Source organism: Myotis daubentonii, chromosome 15 (assembly GCF_963259705.1).
Source record: "Myotis daubentonii chromosome 15, mMyoDau2.1, whole genome shotgun sequence".
NCBI lineage: Eukaryota > Metazoa > Chordata > Mammalia > Chiroptera > Vespertilionidae > Myotis > Myotis daubentonii.
In genome coordinates, this window is record NC_081854.1 from 3,674,633 (window position 1) to 3,695,844 (window position 21,212).

A 21,212-nucleotide genomic window follows, 5' to 3' on the forward strand; every position below is an offset into this window, starting at 1 on the left:
GGCTAATCAGGGCTATATGCAAATTAACTGCCAACTAAGATTGGCAGTTAACTGCCAACAAGATGGCGGTTAATTTGCATATGTAGGCACAATGCAGGGAGGCAAAAGGGAAAGCAGGAAGAAGCCCCCTGCCACTGACAGTGATCGGAAACCCAGGGGGGAGCTAAGAGCTGGGGGGTGGGGCCGCCTTTGCCCTGCCCCCCAGCCATGATCAGAGAATCAGGCGCCTTTGCCGCCCTGGCCAGTGATAGCAGGAAGTAGGGGTGGAGCCAGCGATGGGAGCTGGGCACGGTCGAAGCTGGCAGTCCCAGGAGCTAGGGGTCCCTTGCCTGGGCCTAAAGCGGAGCCCATGATCGCGGGGCTGCTGCAGCTGCGGGTCCCCGCTGCCCGGGCCGGACGCCTCAGCCAGAGGCCTTAGGCCTGGGCAGGGGCGGAGCCTGCAACCGCAGGGAGCTGGGAGTCCCTGCCCAGGCCTGACACCTCTGCCGGAGGCCTCAGGCCTGGTCAAGGGGCTGATCTGGTGATTGGTGATCGGAGGGTGATGAGGGTCAACTCCTCTGGCCGAGGCATCAGGCCTGGGCGGGGGGCGGAGCCGGGGATTGGGTGGATATGATGGTCCCCTTGCCCAGGCCTGAAGCCTGGGTCAGAGGCGTCAGGCTTGGGCGGGGGATGGAGCAAGCGATCAGAGGGAGATGGGAGTCCCCTGCCCAGGCATGATCCCTGGGCCAGAGGCCTGAGGCCTGGGGGGGGGCCAGAGCCAGTGATCAGGGGGAGATGGGGGTCCCCTGTCCAAGCCTGACACCTCTGGCGGAGGCGTCAGGCCTGGGCAAGGGGCCGATCAAGTGATCGGAGGGTGATGGGGGTCTACGCCTCTGGCTGAGGCATCAGGCCTGGGCAAGGGGCAGAGCCAGCAATCGGAGGGGTCTGGGGGTCCCCTGCCCAGGCCTGATGCCTGGGCCAGAGGCATCAGGCCTGGGCTGGGGGCAGAACCAGTGATGGGGGGAAATGAGGGTCCCCTGCGATTGGAGGGTGATGGGGGTCAACGCCTGAGGGCTCCCAGTATGTGAGAGGGGGCAGGCTGGGCTGAGGGACACTCCCCCCGACACACACACCCAGTGCACGATTTTCGTGCACCGGGCCCCTAGTTTTATATATTTAAATGCCATTGAACAAAGAAAAATCAACCCAAAAAAATGAGCTCAGAGGTGACACGCGTGTCATAGGTTCGCCATCGCTGGTGTCGCGTGTTTCTGGGGGGGCAGAAGCATGACTTTGCCCTGCCCCAGATGCGCCCATCCCACCACAAACGGACTCCCATTCAGAGCTGTTACAGTTCCAAACCTTTAATCCCAAATCAGACCACAGTGAGGTCAGACCCAGGCATTCTCCGACCCCCCACCCCCCGCCCCCGCCACTCCCCCTACCCTACCCCACATCTCCAAAGGTTGGATTAGTCAGAAGAAGGCTCCCCCACAAGTGAATGCATCCAGATCGCAGACATGAACAGGGCCCGCTCCCTCCCCACACCCCCTGACCTCATCTCCCCCCTCCCGTCCCCAGTTACCCCATCAGGTCCCCACCAACCACCACTGGGGACCCTCGTTTGCAAAAAGCCTCTCCCCACCCCACCCCCAAGCGGCCCAGAATTCAGCCACCGAGGAACACATATGTACAGAGGAAAAGGTGAGGGCGCGAGAGACGGGTCTGTGCAGACAGCCTGGACCCCCGGAGCAAGGCGGACAGTGTCTCCGGGACTTGGGGCGAAAGATGCTGAGGGGCCCTGGCCGGTGTGGCTCAGCGGATAGAGCATCAGCCCGAGGACCGCAGGGTCCGGGGTTCGATTCAGGTCGAGGGCATGTCCCTCGGTTGCAGGCTCCTCCCCGGCCCGGGGCCCCGGCCGGGGTGCATGCAGGAGGCAACCCATCGACGTGTGTCTCTCACACATCGATGTTTCTCTCCGCCTCTCCCTCTCCCTTCCACTCTCTCTAGGGGTCAGTGGAGAAGTGTCCTCGGGTGAGGATTAACAACAACAATAAGATTCTGAGGGGACAGAGGACCAAGGAGTGGTTGCAAGGAGCTTCGAGAAAGTGCAGGGGTGCCTCTAGGGGGCCCTGGGCCCCTGCTTGGGACAGAGTGAGCCCCAGGGCCAGGGCGGCAGGGTGAGCAGGAGGAAGCAGCTGCCCCCCAGCAGCAGGACCAGGCTGGCCCCCACGGCGCAGCCCAGAGACCAGGAGTACTCGTAGGTCAGGGCCGGGGCCGGGGGCGGCTCGGGGCTGACCCTCTGGATCAGGGCTCGGACGGAATGCCGGAACACCTCCAGGCTGACCAGGAGCAGCAGGCCTGCGGGGAGAGGAGAGAAGGGGTGCTCAGGCGCTGGGGAACCCCCAACTTCGGTCTCAATAGCTCCTCAATGCACCCCATCCCAGGCTCCTCAAACAAGAAACCTGAGAGACACATCCCCCCCCAAGCACCCTCTCATTCATTCATTCATTCATTCATTCAACAACCACATACTAAGCACCTATTACATAGCAGATGCAATTTTGGAAGCTGGAGAGAAAGAAGGAAGAGTAAGTGTGAGAAGCACGAAGTGGAGCAAGCGGTGGGTGCCAGGGGCCGGGGAGGGGAGTGGGAGTCGGTTTTTAAGGGGACAGGGCTTCAGCTGGGGAAGATTGAAAGGTTCTGGAGTGACCCGGGCTGGGTGGCTCAGTGGACTACAGCGTCATCCTGATACACCATTCGGGTTCAATCCCCAGTCAGGGCACATACAAGAATCAACCAATGGCCCTAGCTGGTTGAGCACTGGATAAAGCGTCAGCCTGCAGATTGAAGGGTCCCGGGTTCGATTCCGGTCAAGGGCACACGCCTGGGTTGAAGGCTCAATCCGCTGTAGGGGGCATGCTGGAGGCAGCTGACCACTGATTGTCTCTCATCATTGATGTTTCTCTCTCTCTCTCTCCCTCTCCTTCCTTCTCTGAAATCAATAAAAATATATTTTGAAAAAAGAATCAACCTATGAATGCATAAATACACGGAACAACAAATCTCAATCTTTCTCTCTCTCTTTCCTCATCAGTCACACCCCAGTAAAGTTGAAAAAAACAGCGATGGTCACCCTAGCTGGTTTGGCTCAGTGGCTAGAGCGTCAGCTTGCTGACCGAAGGGTCCAGGGTTCAATTCCGGTCAAGGGCACATACCTCGGTTGCAGGCTCCTCCCTGGCCCGGGGCCCTGGTTGGGGCTCGTGCAGGAGGCAACCAATCAATGTGTTTCTCTCCCATCCATGTTTCTCTCTGCCTTTCCCTCTCGCTCCCACTCTCTCTAAAAATCAGTGGGAAAATATCCTCGGGTGAGGATAAAAAAAAGAAAAGAAACAGTGATGGTGAAATGAAAAGAAAAGAAATGAAATGAAAATGAAAAATGAAAAGAAAGGCAGCCAAGTTGTAATGCAATTTGATTTTAAAAAGAAGTGGGCGGGGGTGGGCGGGCTGACCGGTTTGGCTCAGTGGATAGAGCATCGACCTGTGGACTGAAGGGTCCCAGGTTCGATTCCGGTCAAGGGCATGTACCTGGGTTGCGGGCATATCCCTAGGCGGGGGCGTGCAGGAGGCAGCTGATCGATGTTTCTCTCTCATCAATGTTTCTGAGTCTCTATCCCTTTCCCTTCCTCTCTGTGAAAAATCAATAAAATATATATTTTTTTTTTAAAAAGAAGTGGGGGGGGGGCGAGGAACAAGACAGACCAAGACCCTGCAAGACCCTGACCTCATGGGGCTTAGATTCTATGGGAGGAGGCGGGTAGTAAGCAATGCTTGCAGGAGACAATGAGGAAGTCAGTACAGAATGCAGCAGGCAGGTGTGATGGGCACAGTGACAGGGTGACCGAAACCCAGCTTCCGCCAAGGGCAGCCCTCCATTACCAGCTGCCCCCTGCACGCTCCTGACGGGGGATCCGGCCTGCAACCCAGGCATGTGCCCTGACCAGGGATCGAACCACCAACCTCCCAGTGCACGGGCCAACAGCCACCCAACCGAGCCACGCCAGCCAGGGCGAGAGACAGAATGTTTAACTGATGAGGGCTTTGACGGGAGTTCACCCGACCTTTAAATACCGGCCCAGAGAAATCTCTACGCACTGCCCGCCGGGCAGAGCACGTCGCGGGCCCTCCTGGCCTGCCGGCGGCCGGGTTACAACCTCCAAAGTAAACACATGAGAAGACAAGATAATTTCAGACAGTGAGGCATGCTGGGAAGGAGGTAAAGACAGGGTGATGGGAAGGGGAGTGACACCCCGACACCCCGGGTGGAGCAGGGACTTTAAATAGTGTCCTCGGGAAAAGGCATTGCAGCTGAGACGCGAATGAAGGATGACTGGAAGCCGGCCGCGCACGAGGGGCGGCTGGGGCAAAGGCCGTGGTGGGATGGTGGGATGGAGTAGAGTGAGGAGTTTGAGGAAAAGAGAGAAGGTCAGTGTGACCAGAACAAAGAGAGTGGGGAGGAGGAGGGTGGTGGGCAATGGGCGTGCCGAGGCGGGCAGGGGTCAGATCACTTAGGACCATCTTTTTTTAAAAAAATATATTTGTATGATTTCAGAGAGGAAGGGAGAGGGAGAGAGAGAGAGAGAAACATCAATGATGAGAGAGAATCACTGACCGGCTGCCTCCTGCACGCCCCCCACTGGGGATCCAGCCCACAACCCAGGCATGTGCCCTTGCCTGGAATCGAACCCAGGATCCTTCAGTCTGCAGGCTGATGCTCTATCCACTGAGTCAACCTGGCCAGGGCCACTTAGGACCATCAGATGGTCATCCATGGTCATGGATCCCAGCCGCCTCCCCTCTCAGATCCTGGAGCCTGGCCCCAACCTCAGCCCCTGGTCCTCCGTCCTCTTTGTCCCCTGCTTCTCCCAGTTTCCCCCATGTTTGTTTATTTTAAAATATATTTTTATTGATTTCAGAGAGGAAGGGAGAGGGAGAGAGAGAAACATCAATGATGAGAGAGAATCACTGACCGGCTGCCTCCTGCACGCCCCCCACTGGGGATCAAGCCCACAACCTAGGCATGTGCCCTTGCCTGGAATCGAACCCAGGATCCTTCAGTCTGCAGGCTGATGCTCTATCCACTGAGCCACACCAGCCAGGGCTCCCCCATGGTTTTTAATCAGGGGCCTGGGGCATGCAGCCTGGAGTCTGTGCACCATGGTTCAGTGACCCCCTGAGCCCTTCCCGGCCCCACGCAGCTCAGCATGAGGGCATTGAAGGTGGAAAAGCATCTGGACGAAGAGGAGACACAGTCCAGTCCCCTTCACGCCTCTGCAAGTTCCTGCATCATTCATTCATTCGACAGATCTCCACTGAGCTCTCGTCGTCAAATATATATACAGGGGACTAACAGAGGCTTCCACCCGGAAGGAGAGATGGACGATAGCCCGGTGAATGTATTGTGGTGGGCTGAGCCGCATCCTATATTGGGTGGGGGGGAGGGGAGCTTTAAAAAAATGAGTTAAAATGAGGTCATTCGAGTGGGCTCCGATCCAGTGTGGCTGCTGCCTTCACAAGGAGAGAGTAGGACACAGACAGGCACAGAGGGACGACCACGTGAGGACACGGGGAGCAAAGGGCCATCTGCAGGCTGAGGAGAGAGAGGCCTCAGGAGGGCCCAGCCCTGCTGACCCCGGGAACCTGGACTTCCAGCCCCCAGGATGGAGAGCAAATACATTCCTGTGGTCAAGCCACCGGTCCGTGGTGCGCTGCCGTGGCAGCCCTCACAAGCCAATGCCGAACTCGTGGCCTTTCCATCCACATTCGCAAACGCTTGCCCAGTGAGGACCACATTTCACAAGGTGCAGCATTTCTTCGGACCCTCAACTCCAAGAAGGCGACAGTCCTTGCAGACCCCAAGGTCCCAATCTCTTTTTTTTAATTATTAAATTTATTGGGGTGACATCGGTTAACAGGATCATACAGGTTTCAGGTGTGGGTTTCTATGTTACCAGACCTGTATATTGCTCTGTGTGCCACCACCCAAAGTCAAGTCATCTTCCCTCGCCATATGTTAGTCCCCCTTCACAGCCCCACGCACAAGAGAGCTCGGAGACCCTCCAATTCCCAGCCAACAACGGGGCTTAGAGCTCATTTCTGAGCCTACCACTAGCCCTTGTGCCTCCCAGCATGCAACAGTGCTTGGAGACCCCTCAGTCTCCCAGCATGCAACAGTGCTTGGAGACCTCTCAACTTCCCAAAATACAACAGTGCTTGGAGATCCTACCTGCCAGCATGCACAGTTCTTGTAGACCATAGCTCCCAGCATGCAATGGGGTTTAGAGATCCCACCTCCCAGCATGCAATGGGGTTTAGAGATCCCGCCTCCCAGCATGCAATGGGGTTTAGAGCTCATTTCTGAGCCTACCACTAGCCCTTGTGCCTCCCAGCATGCAACAGTGCTTGGAGACCTCTCAACTTCCCAAAATACAACAGTGCTTGGGGACCCTGCCTCCCAGCGTTCAACAGTTCTTGGAGATCTTACCTCCCATTGTGCAACCCAGCATGCAACTGTCCTTAGAGATCCCACCTCCCATTGTGCAACAGTGCTTGGAGATCCTAACCTGCCAGCATGCACAGTTCTTGAAGACCATACCTCCCAGCATGCAACGGGGCTTAGAGATCCCACCTCCCAGTATGCAATGGGGTTTAGAGATCCCGCCTCCCAGCATGCAATGGGGTTTAGAGATCCCACCTCCCAGCAGGCAACAGTGGTTGGGGAATCCCACCTCCCAGCAGGCAACAGTGCTTGGAGATCCTACCTGCCAGCATGCACAATTCTTGTAGACCATACCTCCCAGCATGCAACGGGGCTTAGAGATGCCACCTCCCAGTATGCAGTGGGATTTAGAGATCCCACCTCCCAGCATGCAATGGGGTTTAGAGATTCACACCTCCCAGCATGCAATGGGGTTTAGAGATCCCACCTCCCAGCATGCAATGGGTTTAGAGAGCCCACCTCCCTGCATGCAATGGGTTTAGAGATCCCACCTCCCTGCATGCAATGGGGTTTAGAGATTCCACCTCCCAGCATGCAACAGGGCTTAGAGATCCCACCTCCGGGCAGGCAACAGTGCTTGGGGATCCCACCCCACAGCCTGCCAGGTCCTCAGTCTCCAGGCTCGCGCGCGGCCCTCACCTGAGAGGCCAAAGCAGATGGCTCCCACGCGGACCAGGAACTCTGCGCCTTTGCTGAGCACCATGATGATGCAGAGGCACCCCAGAGCCATGACCGTCAAGCCGAGAACCGCTATCACCGCGGCCGCCAGGTTCATCTCTGTGCAGGGGGAGGGGAGAAGGGAAGAGCATGGGGTGCAGGGAGCGGGCGAGCTCCCCCACAGGGAGCCAGAGCCAGGGAAGTGGGAGAGTCGGGGCTAGCGGAGCATGTCCCAGTAGAAGCCCACACAATGGTTGACGTATACTGTTGAGGGATCTAAGACCCGGGCAGGACCTCAAGTCACACAGCAGAGAGGGGACAGAGCCCGGACTTGAAGGAATGGAATGACCAGTGATTACTTGGGGTCTGGTCGCCGCCTGTTTACAGGTGAGGAGACTGAGGCAGTGGGCGCGTGGGTGACCATGGAGGGGTATGTTACAGTGGCCACTTCCTGGATGGAAGGTGCTGGTGAAGTCACAGAACCGCTCAGCCTCTCTTTTCTCCTCTAGAAAAGCAGGATCCAATTCCTTATTGGGCCCGGCCTGCGTAGCTCAGTGGTTGAGCGTCGATCTATGAACCAGGAGGTCACGGTTCAATTCCCGGTCAGGGCACATGCCCAAGCTGGGGGCTCCATCCCCAGTGGGGGGCGTGCAGGAGGCAGTCAATCAGTGATTCTCTCTCATCATCGATCTCTCTCTCTCTTCCTTCCTCTCTGAAATATAATAAAAATATATTTTAAAAAAACAAAAACAGCCCTAGCCAGTTTGGCTCAGTGGATAGAGCATTGGCCTGCAGACCAAAGGGTCCCGGGTTTGATTCTGATTAAGGGCACATGCCTGGGTTGCCGGCTTGATCCCCAGTGGGGGGCGTGCAAGAGGCAGCCAATCAATGATTCTCTCTCATCATTGATGTTCTATCTCCCTCTCCCTCTCCCTCCCTCTCTGACATCAATAAAAATACATATTTTTTTAAAAATATATTTTATTGATTTTTTACAGAGAGGAAGGGAGAGAGATAGAGAGTTAGAAGTATCAATGAGAGAGAAACATCGATTAGCTGCCTCCTGCACATCTCCCACTGGGGATGTGCCCGCAACCCAGGTACATGCCCTTGACCGGAATCGAACCTGGGACCCTTGAGTCCGCAGGCCGACGCTCTATCCACTGAGCCAAACCGGTTTTGGCAATACATATTTTTAAAAAGTGGAAAAAATATCCTGGGGTGAGGATTAACAACAACAACGTGAATTTCCCAATCACACCTGCCACCCTCAGGTGCTCAGCAGCCGCCTGGGGCCGGAGGCTGCCGCACTGGGCAGCACAGACACAGGACACTTCCATTCGCACAGAATGTTCTGGGGGAGAAGCTGCCTCTGCCTCTCGGCTCCCGGGGAAAATAAATTTAACCACTCACGCACATCCGTTTCCTCAGCTGGGAGACATAGATAAACCCCCGCCTGCAGAGTAGGCCAGGATGGGGCGCCTATAAATGGAGCGCCCAGCACCATGTCTAGCACATGGTAGATGCACATTTGTAAGATGGTAAAGTACCACGCACAGCCCTAGCCGGTTTGGCTCAGTGGATAGAGCGTCCGCCTGTGGACTGAAGGGTCCCGGGTTCGATTCTGGTCAAGGGCACATGGCTGGGTTGCAGGCTCGATCCCCAGTCGGGGGCGTGCAGGAGGCAGCCGATCCATGATTCTCATCATTGATGTTTCTCTCTCTCCCTCTCCCTTCCTGTCTGAAATCAATAAAAATATATTGGGGGGGAGGGGGAAATAAAGTACCATGCACAGAGAGGGACTGTGACTTGCCCAGAGTTGCACAGCATGTGGCAAAGGCAGAGCCAGGGTAGGAGCGTCGGGAACAGGGCCCTGCAGAACCATGACCCTCCTGCAGCCTCTCCCCCGCAAAGTGGGACCTCCCCGGGACATAGGAGCTGAGCCCCAGCCTGCCGAGAACCCCTCCAACACGGTCAGCATATCCCCACCCCCCACCCCCCACCGCGGGGTGACAGGCTCTCACCTTTCTTTGTGGTTCTCTGGAAGATGTGAGCGTTCTCCCCCGTGGTGAAGAATTTAAAGTAGGTGCAGTTGGTTTCTGTGGGAGCAAGGGAGAGAGAGAAATAAGGGAGGTGATGCCAGGGGGGACCCTAGTGTAAGTTCAGGACTGGATAGTAAACCTTGCTCACAGTAGCTTGAGAATATGACCTGAGCATCCTCGATAAAAATATGACAGAAGAGCCCTAGCCAGTGTGGTTCAGTGGATAGAGTGTCGACCTGTGGACTGAAGGGTCCTGGGTTCGATTCCGGTCAAGGGCACATGCCCGGGTTGTGGGCTCCATCCCCAGTAAGGGGCGTGCACGAGGCAGCTGATCAATGATTCTCATCACTGATGTTTCTATCTCCCTCTCCTTTTCCTTTCCTCTCTGAAATGAATAAAAATATATATTTTTAAAAATATGACAGAAGAGAAAAATGATGCTCAGCAAAAGCCACCTGTTGTCACACAGCTTATCCAGAGCTGGGATTCCAATAAGGAGCTTTTTAAAAATTGATGAGAGAGAGAGGGAGAGGGAGAGAGGGAGAGAGAGAAACATCGATATGTTGTTCCACTTATTTATGCGTTCATTGGTTGATTCTTGTATGTGTCTTGACTGGGGATCAAACCCACACCCTTGGTGTATTGGGACAATGCTCTAACCAACTGAGCCACCCGGCCAGCATAGCTTTTTTTATTATTATTGATTTTTTATTACAGAGAGGAAGAGAGAGGGATAGAGAGTTAGGAACATTGCTGAGAGAAACATCGATCAGCTGCCTCCTGCACACCCGGTACTGGGGATGTGCCCGCAACCAAGGCACATGCCCTTGACTGGAATTGAACCTGGGACCCTTCAGTCCGCAGGCCAACGCTCTATCCACTGAGCCACACCGGTCAGGGCTCGGCCAGCATAGCGTTTATGTGTATGGGAAACCAGCACAGTGCGTGACTGGCTCTACTGCGGTGTTCGGGCACCGAACCTACGCTCTCTTCGAGGTGTGCCTGTGCCAGTCTTTCTGGAAGGCAGACTCTGACAGACTTCATGGAATGAAGGACAGTTATGCCCTATCACCACCTGTTTTACTTCTGGGGATACATACAGACAAAAACCATATGCAGGGACGTATATGTTTACAATCACAGGAAGTCCAAAGACTAACAGAAAGCAGCCTACAGCCCTGACCGGTTTGGCTCGGTGGATAGAGCGTCGGCCTGCGGACTGAAGGGTCCCAGGTTCGATTCTGGTCAAGGGCATGTACCTTGGTTGCAGGCACATCCCCAGTGGGGGGTGTGCAGGAGGCAGCTGATCGATGTTTCTCTCTCATCGATGTTTCTAACTCTCTATTCCTCTCCCTTCCTCTCTGTAAAAAAGTCAATAAAATATATATATTTTTTTAGCCCTAGCTGGTTTGGCTCAGTGGATAGAGCGTCGGCCTGCGGACTCAAGGGTCCCAGGTTTGATTCCAGTCAAGGGCATGTACCTTGGTTGCGGGCAGGTACCCAGTGGGGTGTGCAGGAGGCAGCTGATCGATGTTTCTTTCTCATTGATGTTTCTGACTCTCTATCCCTATCCCTTCTTCTCTATAAAAAATCAATAAAATATATAAAAAATATTTTTTAAAAAAAAAAAAAAGAAGAAAAAGGAAAGCAACCTACAGAGATCTGAGAAATAAAAATAAAAAACAGGACCCTGGCCAGCTAGCTCAGTTGGTCAGAGCATCGTCCTGATTCGCCAAGGTTGCAGGTTTGATTCTAGGTCAAGGCACACACACGAATCAACCAATGAATGCATCAATATGTGGAACAACAAATCTCTCTCTCTTTCCTTTCTCTCTCTCTCTCTCAAAATCAATCAATATATTTTTTTAAAGAAAACACATTAAGAGCTGAGTCAGAAAGAAATGAAATAAAAGAATCATAATGTTAAGTAGAGCACAAGAAGGCTCTTGCAAAGGCTGATAATGGCTTCGTGACAAACCCCGGAGCGCATGAGTCATCCAGCTCTGCGGACTGGAGGTCCCAAACCCTCAACTTGAAAAGCAAACAAAAACCCGCTTTCCGAACCGCGCTTTAAAGCCGGAACTTCCGGCAGAATTCACTACTCCAACTTTCTTATTCTACAGGCGGGGAAACTGAGGCACGGGAAGGGAGGGGAGAGGTAGAGACTAGGGGGGCGGGGCAGAGTCAGGGGCCTGGCAGACGGGGGAAATGGGAAGAAGGAACCTTCCAGACCGAAGGGGGGTGTGGAGGTGATACAAGCAGGAGATGCTTACGGAGCACCGGGCTCTGTTCTAGGTTCTCCACATGCACCCCGGGAGTAGTTATCATCGCCCCCATTCTACAGAAGAGAAAAGCGAGGAGGAGAGGTAAACTGAGTCAGGTGAGGTGGGGCGCTCCACCTGGTGGCCTGAGGGAAGGAGGGGGCGTGAGATGTCCATTTAGACCAGTGATGGCGAACCTTTTGAGCTCGGCGTGTCAGCATTTTGAAAAACCCTAACTTCACTCTGGTGCCGTGTCACATATAGAAAAAAATTTTTTAAATATATTTTATTGATTTTTTACAGAGAGGAAGGGAGAGAGATAGAGAGTTAGAAACATCGATGAGAGAGAAACATCGATCAGCTGCCTCCTGCACATCCCCCACTGGGGATGTGCCCACAACCCAGGTACATGCCCTTGACAGGAATCGAACCTGGGACCTTTCAGTCCGCGGGCCGACGCTCTATCCACTGAGCCAAACCGGTTTCGGCCATATAGAAATTTTTGATATTTGCAGCCATAGTAAAACAAAGACTTATATTTTTGATATTTATTTCATATATTTAAATGCCATTTAACAAAGAAAAATCAACCAAAAAAATGAGTTCGCGTGTCACCTCTGACATGCGTGTCATGGGTTCGCCATCACTGATTTAGACCCCATTGTCGCAGTCAATGGGGGCACTGGCCCACACCCATGAGGGGACTGGGCCGTCCCATCTAGCCGGCGTGGTACCTTGTACTGGGACAGGGTGAGATGTCTGGCATCCCATTCATTAACAGTCTAGGACAGCGGTTCTCAACCTGTGGGTCGCGACCCCTTTGGGGGTCAAACGACCCTTTCACAGGGGTCGCCTAAGGCCCTCGGAAAACACATATATAATTCCATATTGTTTTCGTGATTCATCACTACGCTTTAATTATGTTCAATTTGTAACAATGAAAAGCCATCCTGCATATCAGATATTTACATGACGATTCATCACAGTAGCAAAATTACAGTGATGAGGTAGCAACGCAAATAATTTTATGGTTGGGGGCCCCCACAACATGAGGAACTGTATTAAAGGGTCGCGGCATGAGGAAGGTTGAGAACCACTGCTCTAGGACATCTTGTCTCTGACCCCAAAGGATATGGCACATCCCATTTGGAAAATAAAATCAATAAATTTTTTTAAAAAAATTGTTTTGGAGAAAGAGAGCTGTGCCTAGCCGGTGTGGCTCAGTGGTTGAATCAGGAAGTCACGGCTTGATTCCTGGCCAGGGCACAGGCCCGGGTTGCAGGCTCGATCCCCAGTAGGGGGTCTGCAGGAGGCAGCCCACCAATGATGCTCTCTCATCATTGATGTTTCTCTCTCTGTCCCTCTCCCTTCCTCAGTGGATAGAGCGTTGGCCTGCGGACTGTACCCCCATGTACCTCCATTTTATAATAAAATATGTATATGTATTTTTGAAAGATAAGCATTGCTATAAAAATCAACACAGAGGAACCCCATGATATGCAGTAGGGGGGAGGACATCTCCTCAGGGCAGCGAAGGTAACATTTCCTGGGAAGCGGGTGTGGGGGGGGGGGAGGGGGGGCGGGGTGTCTGGGGGGCAGGGGGATGTGAGGTGAGAGGTCCATTTGGTGGAACCAGTAGTGGGAACAGGCAAGATGCTACTTGGGTCAAGGCTGTCCGCTTCCCAGGGCCCGCCGGGTGGGGGTGCAGCTGCCTGGGAGTGGGACGAGCAAGCTGACACCAGGAACCCGGTCTCTCTCGGGGCACAGGCTGTGTGTGGGCACGTGCACAGGGCACAGGCTGTCCCCGGGTGTGGGTGTTTCTGGGGAACGCAGGCTGCTGAGGGCGCCAGCTGTGTGCGGAGTCACGGGCTGGGTGTCGGGCCCGGCCACGTGTGGAGGCACAGGTTCCGGAGGCTCCCTGGGGGGACAGGTGTCTGGGATCACGGTCTGTCCCGGGCGGGCTTTGGAAGTCACAGCATGTTCTGGGGCACGGGGGGGAACTGGGGGTACGGGCTGGTCTGGGGGTACAGGGTGGCCTGAAGGAACAGGTGGGTCTGGGGGTACAGGCTGATCTGGGGTACAGGCTGGTCTGGGGGTACAGGCTGGTCTAGGGGTGGGGTACAGACTGGTCTAGGGGTACAGGTTGGTCTGGGGGTATAGGGTGGCCTGAAGGAACAGGTGGGTCTGGGGGTACAGGCTGGTCTGGAGGTACAGGCTGGTCTGGGGGTACAGGGTGGCCTGAAGGAACAGGTGGGTCTGGGGGTACAGGCTGGAAAGGAGAGACAGGCTGGTCTAAGGATACATGGTGGTCTAGGGGTACAGACTGGTCTGGAGGTACATGGTGGTCTAGGGGTACAGGCTGGTCTGGGGGTACAGGCTGGCCTGAGGGTACAGGCTGGCCTGGGGGAACAGGTGGGTCGGGGTACAGGTGGTCTAGGCCCTAGACTCTAGGGGAACAGGATGATTTAGGGCTACAGGCTGGCCTGGGGCACAAGCTAGTCTAGGGGTGCAGACTGTTATGGGGGTACAGGCTGCCCTGGGGCACAAGCTACCTGGGGTACAGACTTTCTCTCTCTACAAGGTTTGCGCGTGGAGCAAAGGCCCTTGGGGAGCGCGGGGTGGTGCAGGCTCCCTCCCCGGGGCTCAGCTCTCTCTGGGGCACCGTTTCCTCCCGCCCCCCTCCCTCCCGCCGTCTGGGGGGCCCCCTCCCCCGCGCCCTGGGCGCCTCACCTCCGGGCAGCTGGGCGGGGCCGCAGGTCCGCCGGCCCGCGGGCACGTCCTCCTGCCACAGGCGCTTGACGCACACCTTCCAGAGCCCCAGGTAGGCGGCGTCGCACACGGCGCTGTCGTTGGCCTTGGCGGTGTTGAGCTCCACCCAGAACTCGGTGCCCACGGCCAGCACGGCCAGCGTGGCGCCCACGGCCGTGAGCAGCAGCACCAGCTTGACCTTGCCCTCGCGCTCCGGCGACAGCCCCGGCGGCTGCCCCGCGCCCCGCCTGGCGGCCGCGCCCCGCCGCCGGTCCTCCTCTTGCATCAGGAAGTTGGACCACATCATCATCCCGGCGGCGGGCCGGGCCGGGCCGGGCTCGCGGGGAAAGGCTGGGCCGGGCGGGCCGGGCCGGGCGGGCTGGGGCGGGGCTGGGGCTCCGGGTGGGGGTGGAGGTTGGGGGGGAGCCCTGGGGTCTCGCAGGCGCTGGGGGGGCTGTTACCACGGGACGATACAACAAGGAATCGCTGAGTCTCCCCGGAAGCTCACATGGGGGTGCCTTTGCGTCTCAGAAGAGAAAAAAACAAGACCCCCCCCCACCCCACCCCCTACACACACACACACACCCTGGGGAGCCCTCCGAGAGCAGGGAAGGGCCTGCGTTGCCACAGAAACTCAGCAGAGACGTGGACCCGGAGCAAAATCGAGGCGCCCAGAAGGGGGCCCGGGGGCTCTGGGGGCAGGAGGACTCCGAGGGGCTGCTCCGCGCGCCCCCTCCCTCGGCTCAGATTTCGGGGTGCGCAGGAGAGGACGCCGAGCTCTCCGTGCGCATGCAAGGAGGCGCCTCTTGGCTTCTTTTCGGCTCGGAGTCTGGGGAGGGAGGAGTCGGGTCGCCTCTGGAGGGTTTAGGGGGGCAGGTCAGCCCCGCTTCTGCGTCTCGGGGAGGCCGTGGGACCCCCCCAACATTCACACAAGGGGGATCCACAGAGTCCTGGCTGGGGTTCAGAAAAGAGGGGGGGGGACCTGCTGGAATCAGAGGACAGACTCCATCCGAGGTCTGCACGGGGGCGGAGGGCTCCCCAAGGGGCTCAGAGTCGGGGGGGCCTGGGGTCCCCACGGGGGGGGGCTCAGATCGAGGGGTGGCGCCCCGCGCTGCAGCTCAGCAAACGGGGACAGACGCTCCCCGCGGTGGAAGGAAGGACAGCGGGGCCCGGAAGGCACTCGGCGTCCCCTCCGGCTCGCCGGGCTCCCCTCCCCCGGGCTCCCAGGGCCTGCCGGGCCGGGAAGGCTCCAGGCTCCGCTCCAGGCCGGGCGCCTCCCGCAGGCCGCCCTCCCCCGGCTCCCGGGCAGGGACCCCGCTCGCCCTCCTGCCTGGGCGCCGCCCCAGCTCCGCGATCCTCCGCACCGCGCGCTCCGCACCGCCGCCCGCCCGGCCGCCGCACCCGCGCCGCTCGCCGCGGCCTCGCCCCCGGCCGCCCACCCCCACCCTCCCCGGCTATTTCGGGCTCGACCCGTAAATAACACCCGCACCTGTCGCCGGGCGCCTGTTGCCATAGGGATCCCGGGTATTTTAAGGAGACCGGGGGCGGGGAGGGGCGGGGGCCGGGTCCTGACCCGGCTGGAGCGCGAAGGGACATCCATTCCTTTAAGGGTCGAGCGCGCGGGAGCCCAGGGTCCGGCCTCCCCCGGGGGCGGGAGAGGGAGCAGGGCAGGGAGCCGGGATTTTCGATTTGTGGTCTGAACGGGCGCAGCTGGGAACCTGAACAGCTGGATCCCAGGGAGGAGGGGCTGGAGGCCAGGACTCCTGGGTCTGAGGGAGGAGGGGCTGGGGGCCAGGACTCCTGGGTCTGAGGGAGGAGGGGCTGGGGGCCCGGACTCCTGGGTCTGAGGGAGGAGGGGCTGTGGGCCAGGACTCCTGGGTCTGAGGGTGGAGGAGCTGGGGGCCTGGACCCCTGGGTCTGAGGGAGGAGGGGCTGGAGGCCAGGACTCCTGGGTCTGAGGGAGGAGGGGCTGGAGGCCAGGACTCCTGGGTCTGAGGGAGGAGGGGCTGGGGGCCAGGACTCCTGGGTCTGAGGGTGGAGGAGCTGGGGGCCTGGACCCCTGGGTCTGAGGGAGGAGGGGGCTGGGGGCCTGGACTCCTGGGTCTGAGGGAGGAGGGGCTGGAGGCCAGGACTCCTGGGTCTGAGGGAGGAGGGGCTGGGGGCCAGGACTCCTGGGTCTGAGGGTGGAGGAGCTGGGGGCCTGGACCCCTGGGTCTGAGGGAGGAGGGGCTGGGGGTATGGACCCCTGGGTCTGAGGGAGGAGGGGCTGGGGGTATGGACCCCTGGATCCGAGGGAGGAGGGGCTGGGGGCCTGGGCTCCTGGGTCTGAGGGAGGAGGGGCTGGTGGTCTGGGCTCCTGGGTCTGAGGGAGGAGGGGCTGGGGGCCTGGACTCCTGGGTCTGAGGGAGGAGGGGCTGGGGGCCTGGGCGCCTGGGTCTGAGGGAGGAGGGGCTGGGGGCCTGGGTCTGAGGGAGGAGGGGCTGGGGGCCTGGACCCCTGGGTCTGAAGGAGGAGGAGGGGCTGGGGGCCCGGACCCCTGGGTCTTGAAGCTGGAAGCACAGAGGCCCGTGCTGGGTCCTCAGCTCCCTTGGCGGGAGAAAGGTCAGGCCGGGGGAGAGCTGGTTGCTGGGAGCACAGAATCACAGCGCAGTCCTCTTCATGGAGTTTATTAGATGGCACCCCAGGACTTTCCATGCAGTTTGCTCCCCAGGGGCAGGGACAGGGCAGCCCGTGGAATGGCCGCTGGGCCTGGTCTTGACCCTTCCACCCCCGCCCTCTGGGACCCACCTTCACCGGCAGCTCTGCCCCCGGTTGGCTGCTCCAGCAGCAGGTGGGCCGGGCCTTCTCCATGCACCTGCTCTAGATGCCATGGGCGTCCTGTATGGCTTCCACCGGAGCACAGATCGCCTGGGGTGTGACCCTGTGCGTCTGCGGGCTCCCCCAGCCTGTGGCAGGGCCTGGGTGCACAGGGAACTCACCCCCTGGCCCTCAGCACAGCCCAGCCCAGGACCACACAGGGGGCCTTAGCAGCTGTGCATTAGGCCACGTGAACGAATGAATGAGCAAGTGGATGAATGAAGGAAGTGAGATGGTGACACAGAGACATCCCAGACATCCCCTCCCAGGCCTGGGAAAGTGCCCCCGTCAGAGCACAGCCCCCTCTGCTCTGAGATGCAGGCCGGGGTGGGGGTCCCCGGAGGCCTCAGGACATTGCTTAGATGAATGAGTGAAAGCTGTTCCTTCTCTCGGGTCGCAGGGCCTTCTGATGGGTGTGCTTGGTGCTGGCAGCAGCCGGGATGGCACAGGGCAGGGCAGCCCTGGGGTAGTTCATCTGCCCCCTGAGTCCATATCCCCTCCAGCCCTGGGCCTCCCCACCTGTCTCATCCATCTGCTGCAACAGCTGCCTCATTTCGGGGTGCACGCTGTCCCCCATCTCCCTGTCTCTCCTTTCACAGAAAGGGCACGCACTTTCTTTGGTAGAGAAGTCCTGATCACCTTCACACCTGGTCTCCTTGCCTCCACCCTTCCTCCCTCCCTCCCTCTCTTGCAGCGGTTCTCAACCTTCCTAATGCCACGACCCTTTAATACAGTTCCTCATGTTGTGGTGACCCCCAATTTCATTGTTACAAATTGAACATAATGAAAGCATAGTGATTCATCAAAAAAAACAATATGGAATTATAGATGTGTTTTCCGATGGTCTTAGGCGACCCCTGTGAAAGGGTCATTCGACCCCCAAAGGGGTCGTGACCCACAGGTTGAGAACCGCTGCCTTGTGTGGCAATGACCTCTTATCAGACCAAACGGTTGCTTTGGGGGGGGGTTTCCCTTGTTCTCGGCAGCTTGGCGGGGTTCCTCCTGGTCTCTGCCTACTTCGTGGTCCCCCCTCTCCCCGCTTCTAACCCAGACGTGGATGCCCCACCCCCACCCCGGCTCTGGCCGCATGCACCTCCTTCGCCACCTAATCCAGCCTCATGACCTGCAGTGTCCCCTCGATGCTGACCTCTCCAAAATTTGTATTTCTAGCCATGTCCTGCCCCCCAGCTCCCGTCTCACGTTTCCCACCGGCGACCCGATAGGCCGACTTGGGTTTCTCACAGGCATCTCCACCCCACTCCTGACTCCCGCCCCTGGGCCCCCTGGTGTGCGCCCGGGAAGGGTTCCGTCTCCCCTCACTGGTCTCTCACCCTCTCTGCGGCACCCAGTTCATTTACTATCGGTTCTGCCTCCAGGATCCCATGTCTCTCCATCCTCGCCGACCCCACAGGGGTCCCGGCCCCCGGCCGCCTCCGCTGGACAAGGACAGCCGCCCCCTGACGCCTCACGGCCCCTTTCACGCCTGCATCCACTCTCGGCACGACAACGTGGTTCTCTTCTTTTGTTGTTGTTTGGTTTGTGTTTTAATGTTGTTGTTGTTGTTTTAATTGATTTCAGAGAGGAAAAGATAGAAACATTAATGATGAGAGAGAATCAGGGATCGGCCGCCTCCTGCACGCCCCAGACTGGGGATCGAGCCCCCAACCCGGGCATGTGCCCCGCCTGGGAATCGAACCGTGACCTCCTGGTTCGTCGGTTGACAGTCAAACCATTGAGCCACATGGGCCGGGTTTTCTTTTTTATTCTTATTATTTTTTAAATATAATCATGTTGTGCCTGTGCTCAGCCCGTGGAGTCCAGACATCAGGTTCGTCCCCGAGGCTGAAAGGCCCCACGGGAAGGGCTCCCAGCCTGTTCTGACCTCACCCTCCTTAACCTGCCCTCCTCCTCAGAGCATCCCGGCCCCCCTGGAGTCCTCCGGGGTTTTGTGCCGCCTTTGTCCCTGTCCCTCCCCTTCTCCCAACCCCAGTCTCTGTTCCAAGGGGACCTCTGCAGGGGGTTCTCCTCGAGGGCCTGCTCCGCCACCGACACCGCGTCCTACTTGGCTTTTCAAGCAGTTCCCTGTGACTGACATTCCCATGTGCCCCTCCTGTGAGTCCCAGGAGAGCAGGGCCTTGACTGACGACTGCCCAGCGCGTGCCTTGGGCCTTGACCGAGTCTAGAACAGGACAGGGCTCGGCGAATACTTCCTGAACACGGGGAACGAGCCAGCTGAAGAAATGGCTCGTTCCTTGAAGTCCACGGTGGGGTGTGCCTGCCTCTGAGTCTCCACATTTCCTCCGGGCAGATCTCAGGGTCTTTCTCTGTGACACCACCTCTGTCTCTCTCTCTCTCTCTCTCTCTCTTTTTTTTTTTTTTTTTTTTTTTTTTTTGGTGTCTCTGACCCATCTCACTTGTGATTTGTGCATTTTTTAAAAATTTTTACATATTTTTTTATTGATTTCAGAGAGGAAGGGAGAGGGGGAGAGAGAGATAGAAACATCAACGATGAGAATCATCGATCGGCTGCCTCCTGCACGCCCCACACTGGGGATCGAGCCTGCAACCCGGGCCTGTGCCCTGACCGGGAATCGAACCCTGACCTCCTGGTTCATAGGTCGATGCGCAACCACTGAGCCACGCCGGCCGGGCTGATTTGTGCATCTCTGTGTCCGTCTCTCCTCCCCCTTTCTCTGCCCTCGCTGGATCTCTTTCCTTTTTCTCTGTGTCTCGGTGACTCACAGAGTTTGGGTCTCTCGTCCTCATCTTTCCTCCCCCCCATCTCCCCCCTCCCTACCCATCCCCCACCTCTTTCTTGCTCTCTGGCCTTTGGACCCTAGAGTCCACTACCCGCAACCAGTTCTGCCCCCTCCTCCACCAGAGCCCCCTCTCCCACCAAACTCGTCTCAAAACCCACCTCCCCCTGTCCCTCTTGGGCCGGTCCCTTTACAGTCCAGGGTGGGGAGCCTTTTTCTTGCCAAGGGCCACTTGGATATTTATAACATCATCCACTTAATCTAATTCACTTAATACATTTAGGTTGCTATGGACAAAGCTCTTAGATTTATTGAATTTCAAACCCCGCCTGTGGTTGCCTTGGCAGGGCCAGACCAAATGATTCCTCGGGCCTCATACCGCCCGCAGGCCGACGTCCCCCACCCCTGGCCTCCACCACGTCCTCCTGTCGCACTAGAGTGTATTCCTTTCCCCACAGCTCGCCTGCCTGGGCCCCCACACCCCCTCCAGTCTCTCTCCCTCTTTCTAGTCCTTCCACACAGGCCCCGAGGGAAGTCCCAGCACCCAGCCCTGGTCCTGTCCTCCTCTGTCCCACCCTTTTCTTCTTTTTTTTTTAAAAAAATATATTTTATTGATTTCAGAGAGGAAGGGAGAGGGAGAGATAGAAACATCAATGATGAGAGAGAATCATTGATTGGCTGCCCTCCTGCACGCCCCTACTGGGGATTGAGCCCGCAACCCAGGCACGTGCCCTTGGCTGGAATCGAACCCGGGACCCTTCAGTCCGCAGGCCGACGCTCTATCCATTGAGCCAAACCAGCTAGGGCCACCCTTTTCTTTTTTTAAATAATATTTTTATTGATTTCAGAGAGGAAGGGAGAGAGAGAATCATGGATTGGCTGCCTCCTACACGCCCCCTACTGGGGATCCAGCCGGCAACACAGGCATGTGCCCTAATCTGAATCGAACGGTGACCTCCTGGTTCATACGTTGACGCTCAACCACTGAGCCACGCTGGCTGGGCTCTCCCACCCTTTTCTGCTGCTCCGTGTTATCAGGACAGAGGACCAGTATCTCGGGTCTCCCAGCATCTCAGAGCAGCAGGCCTGGCACCTGGGAGACCTCGGGAAATATTTGCTGAGCCAGTGAGGGGAGGCCACCATCCCTTCTGCGTCCTCAGTGACCTTCAAACCCCCTTCACCTCCCCCCACAGTGCTTTCCCAGCTCATCTTCCCTCCTGCCTCGCCCTCCCACAGCACCTGCAACACCCCAGGGTCCTCTCCTAGCACCCACACTGATCCGGCCTTCTGCCTGCTCTAAGCTCTCCCACATTCCCCCCCACCCACTACCCTTAGAACAACACCCCAACCCCGG

The 21,212-nt window shown here is 57.5% G+C and overlaps 1 protein-coding gene across 1 annotated transcript; it reads right to left on the bottom strand.

Moving 5' to 3' along the window:
* Positions 1 to 1,556: 1,556 nt before the first annotated feature.
* On the bottom strand, positions 1,557 to 15,691 carry CACNG6 (calcium voltage-gated channel auxiliary subunit gamma 6). The gene is made up of 4 exons (XM_059665815.1): positions 14,229 to 15,691; positions 9,220 to 9,294; positions 7,178 to 7,315; positions 1,557 to 2,340 (listed from the first exon to the last, which is right to left on the bottom strand). Exons 1-4 carry the CDS (start codon positions 14,554 to 14,556, stop codon positions 2,102 to 2,104), a joined length of 780 nt encoding a protein of 259 aa, XP_059521798.1. The 5' UTR covers positions 14,557 to 15,691; the 3' UTR covers positions 1,557 to 2,101.
* Positions 15,692 to 21,212: the final 5,521 nt, after the last annotated feature.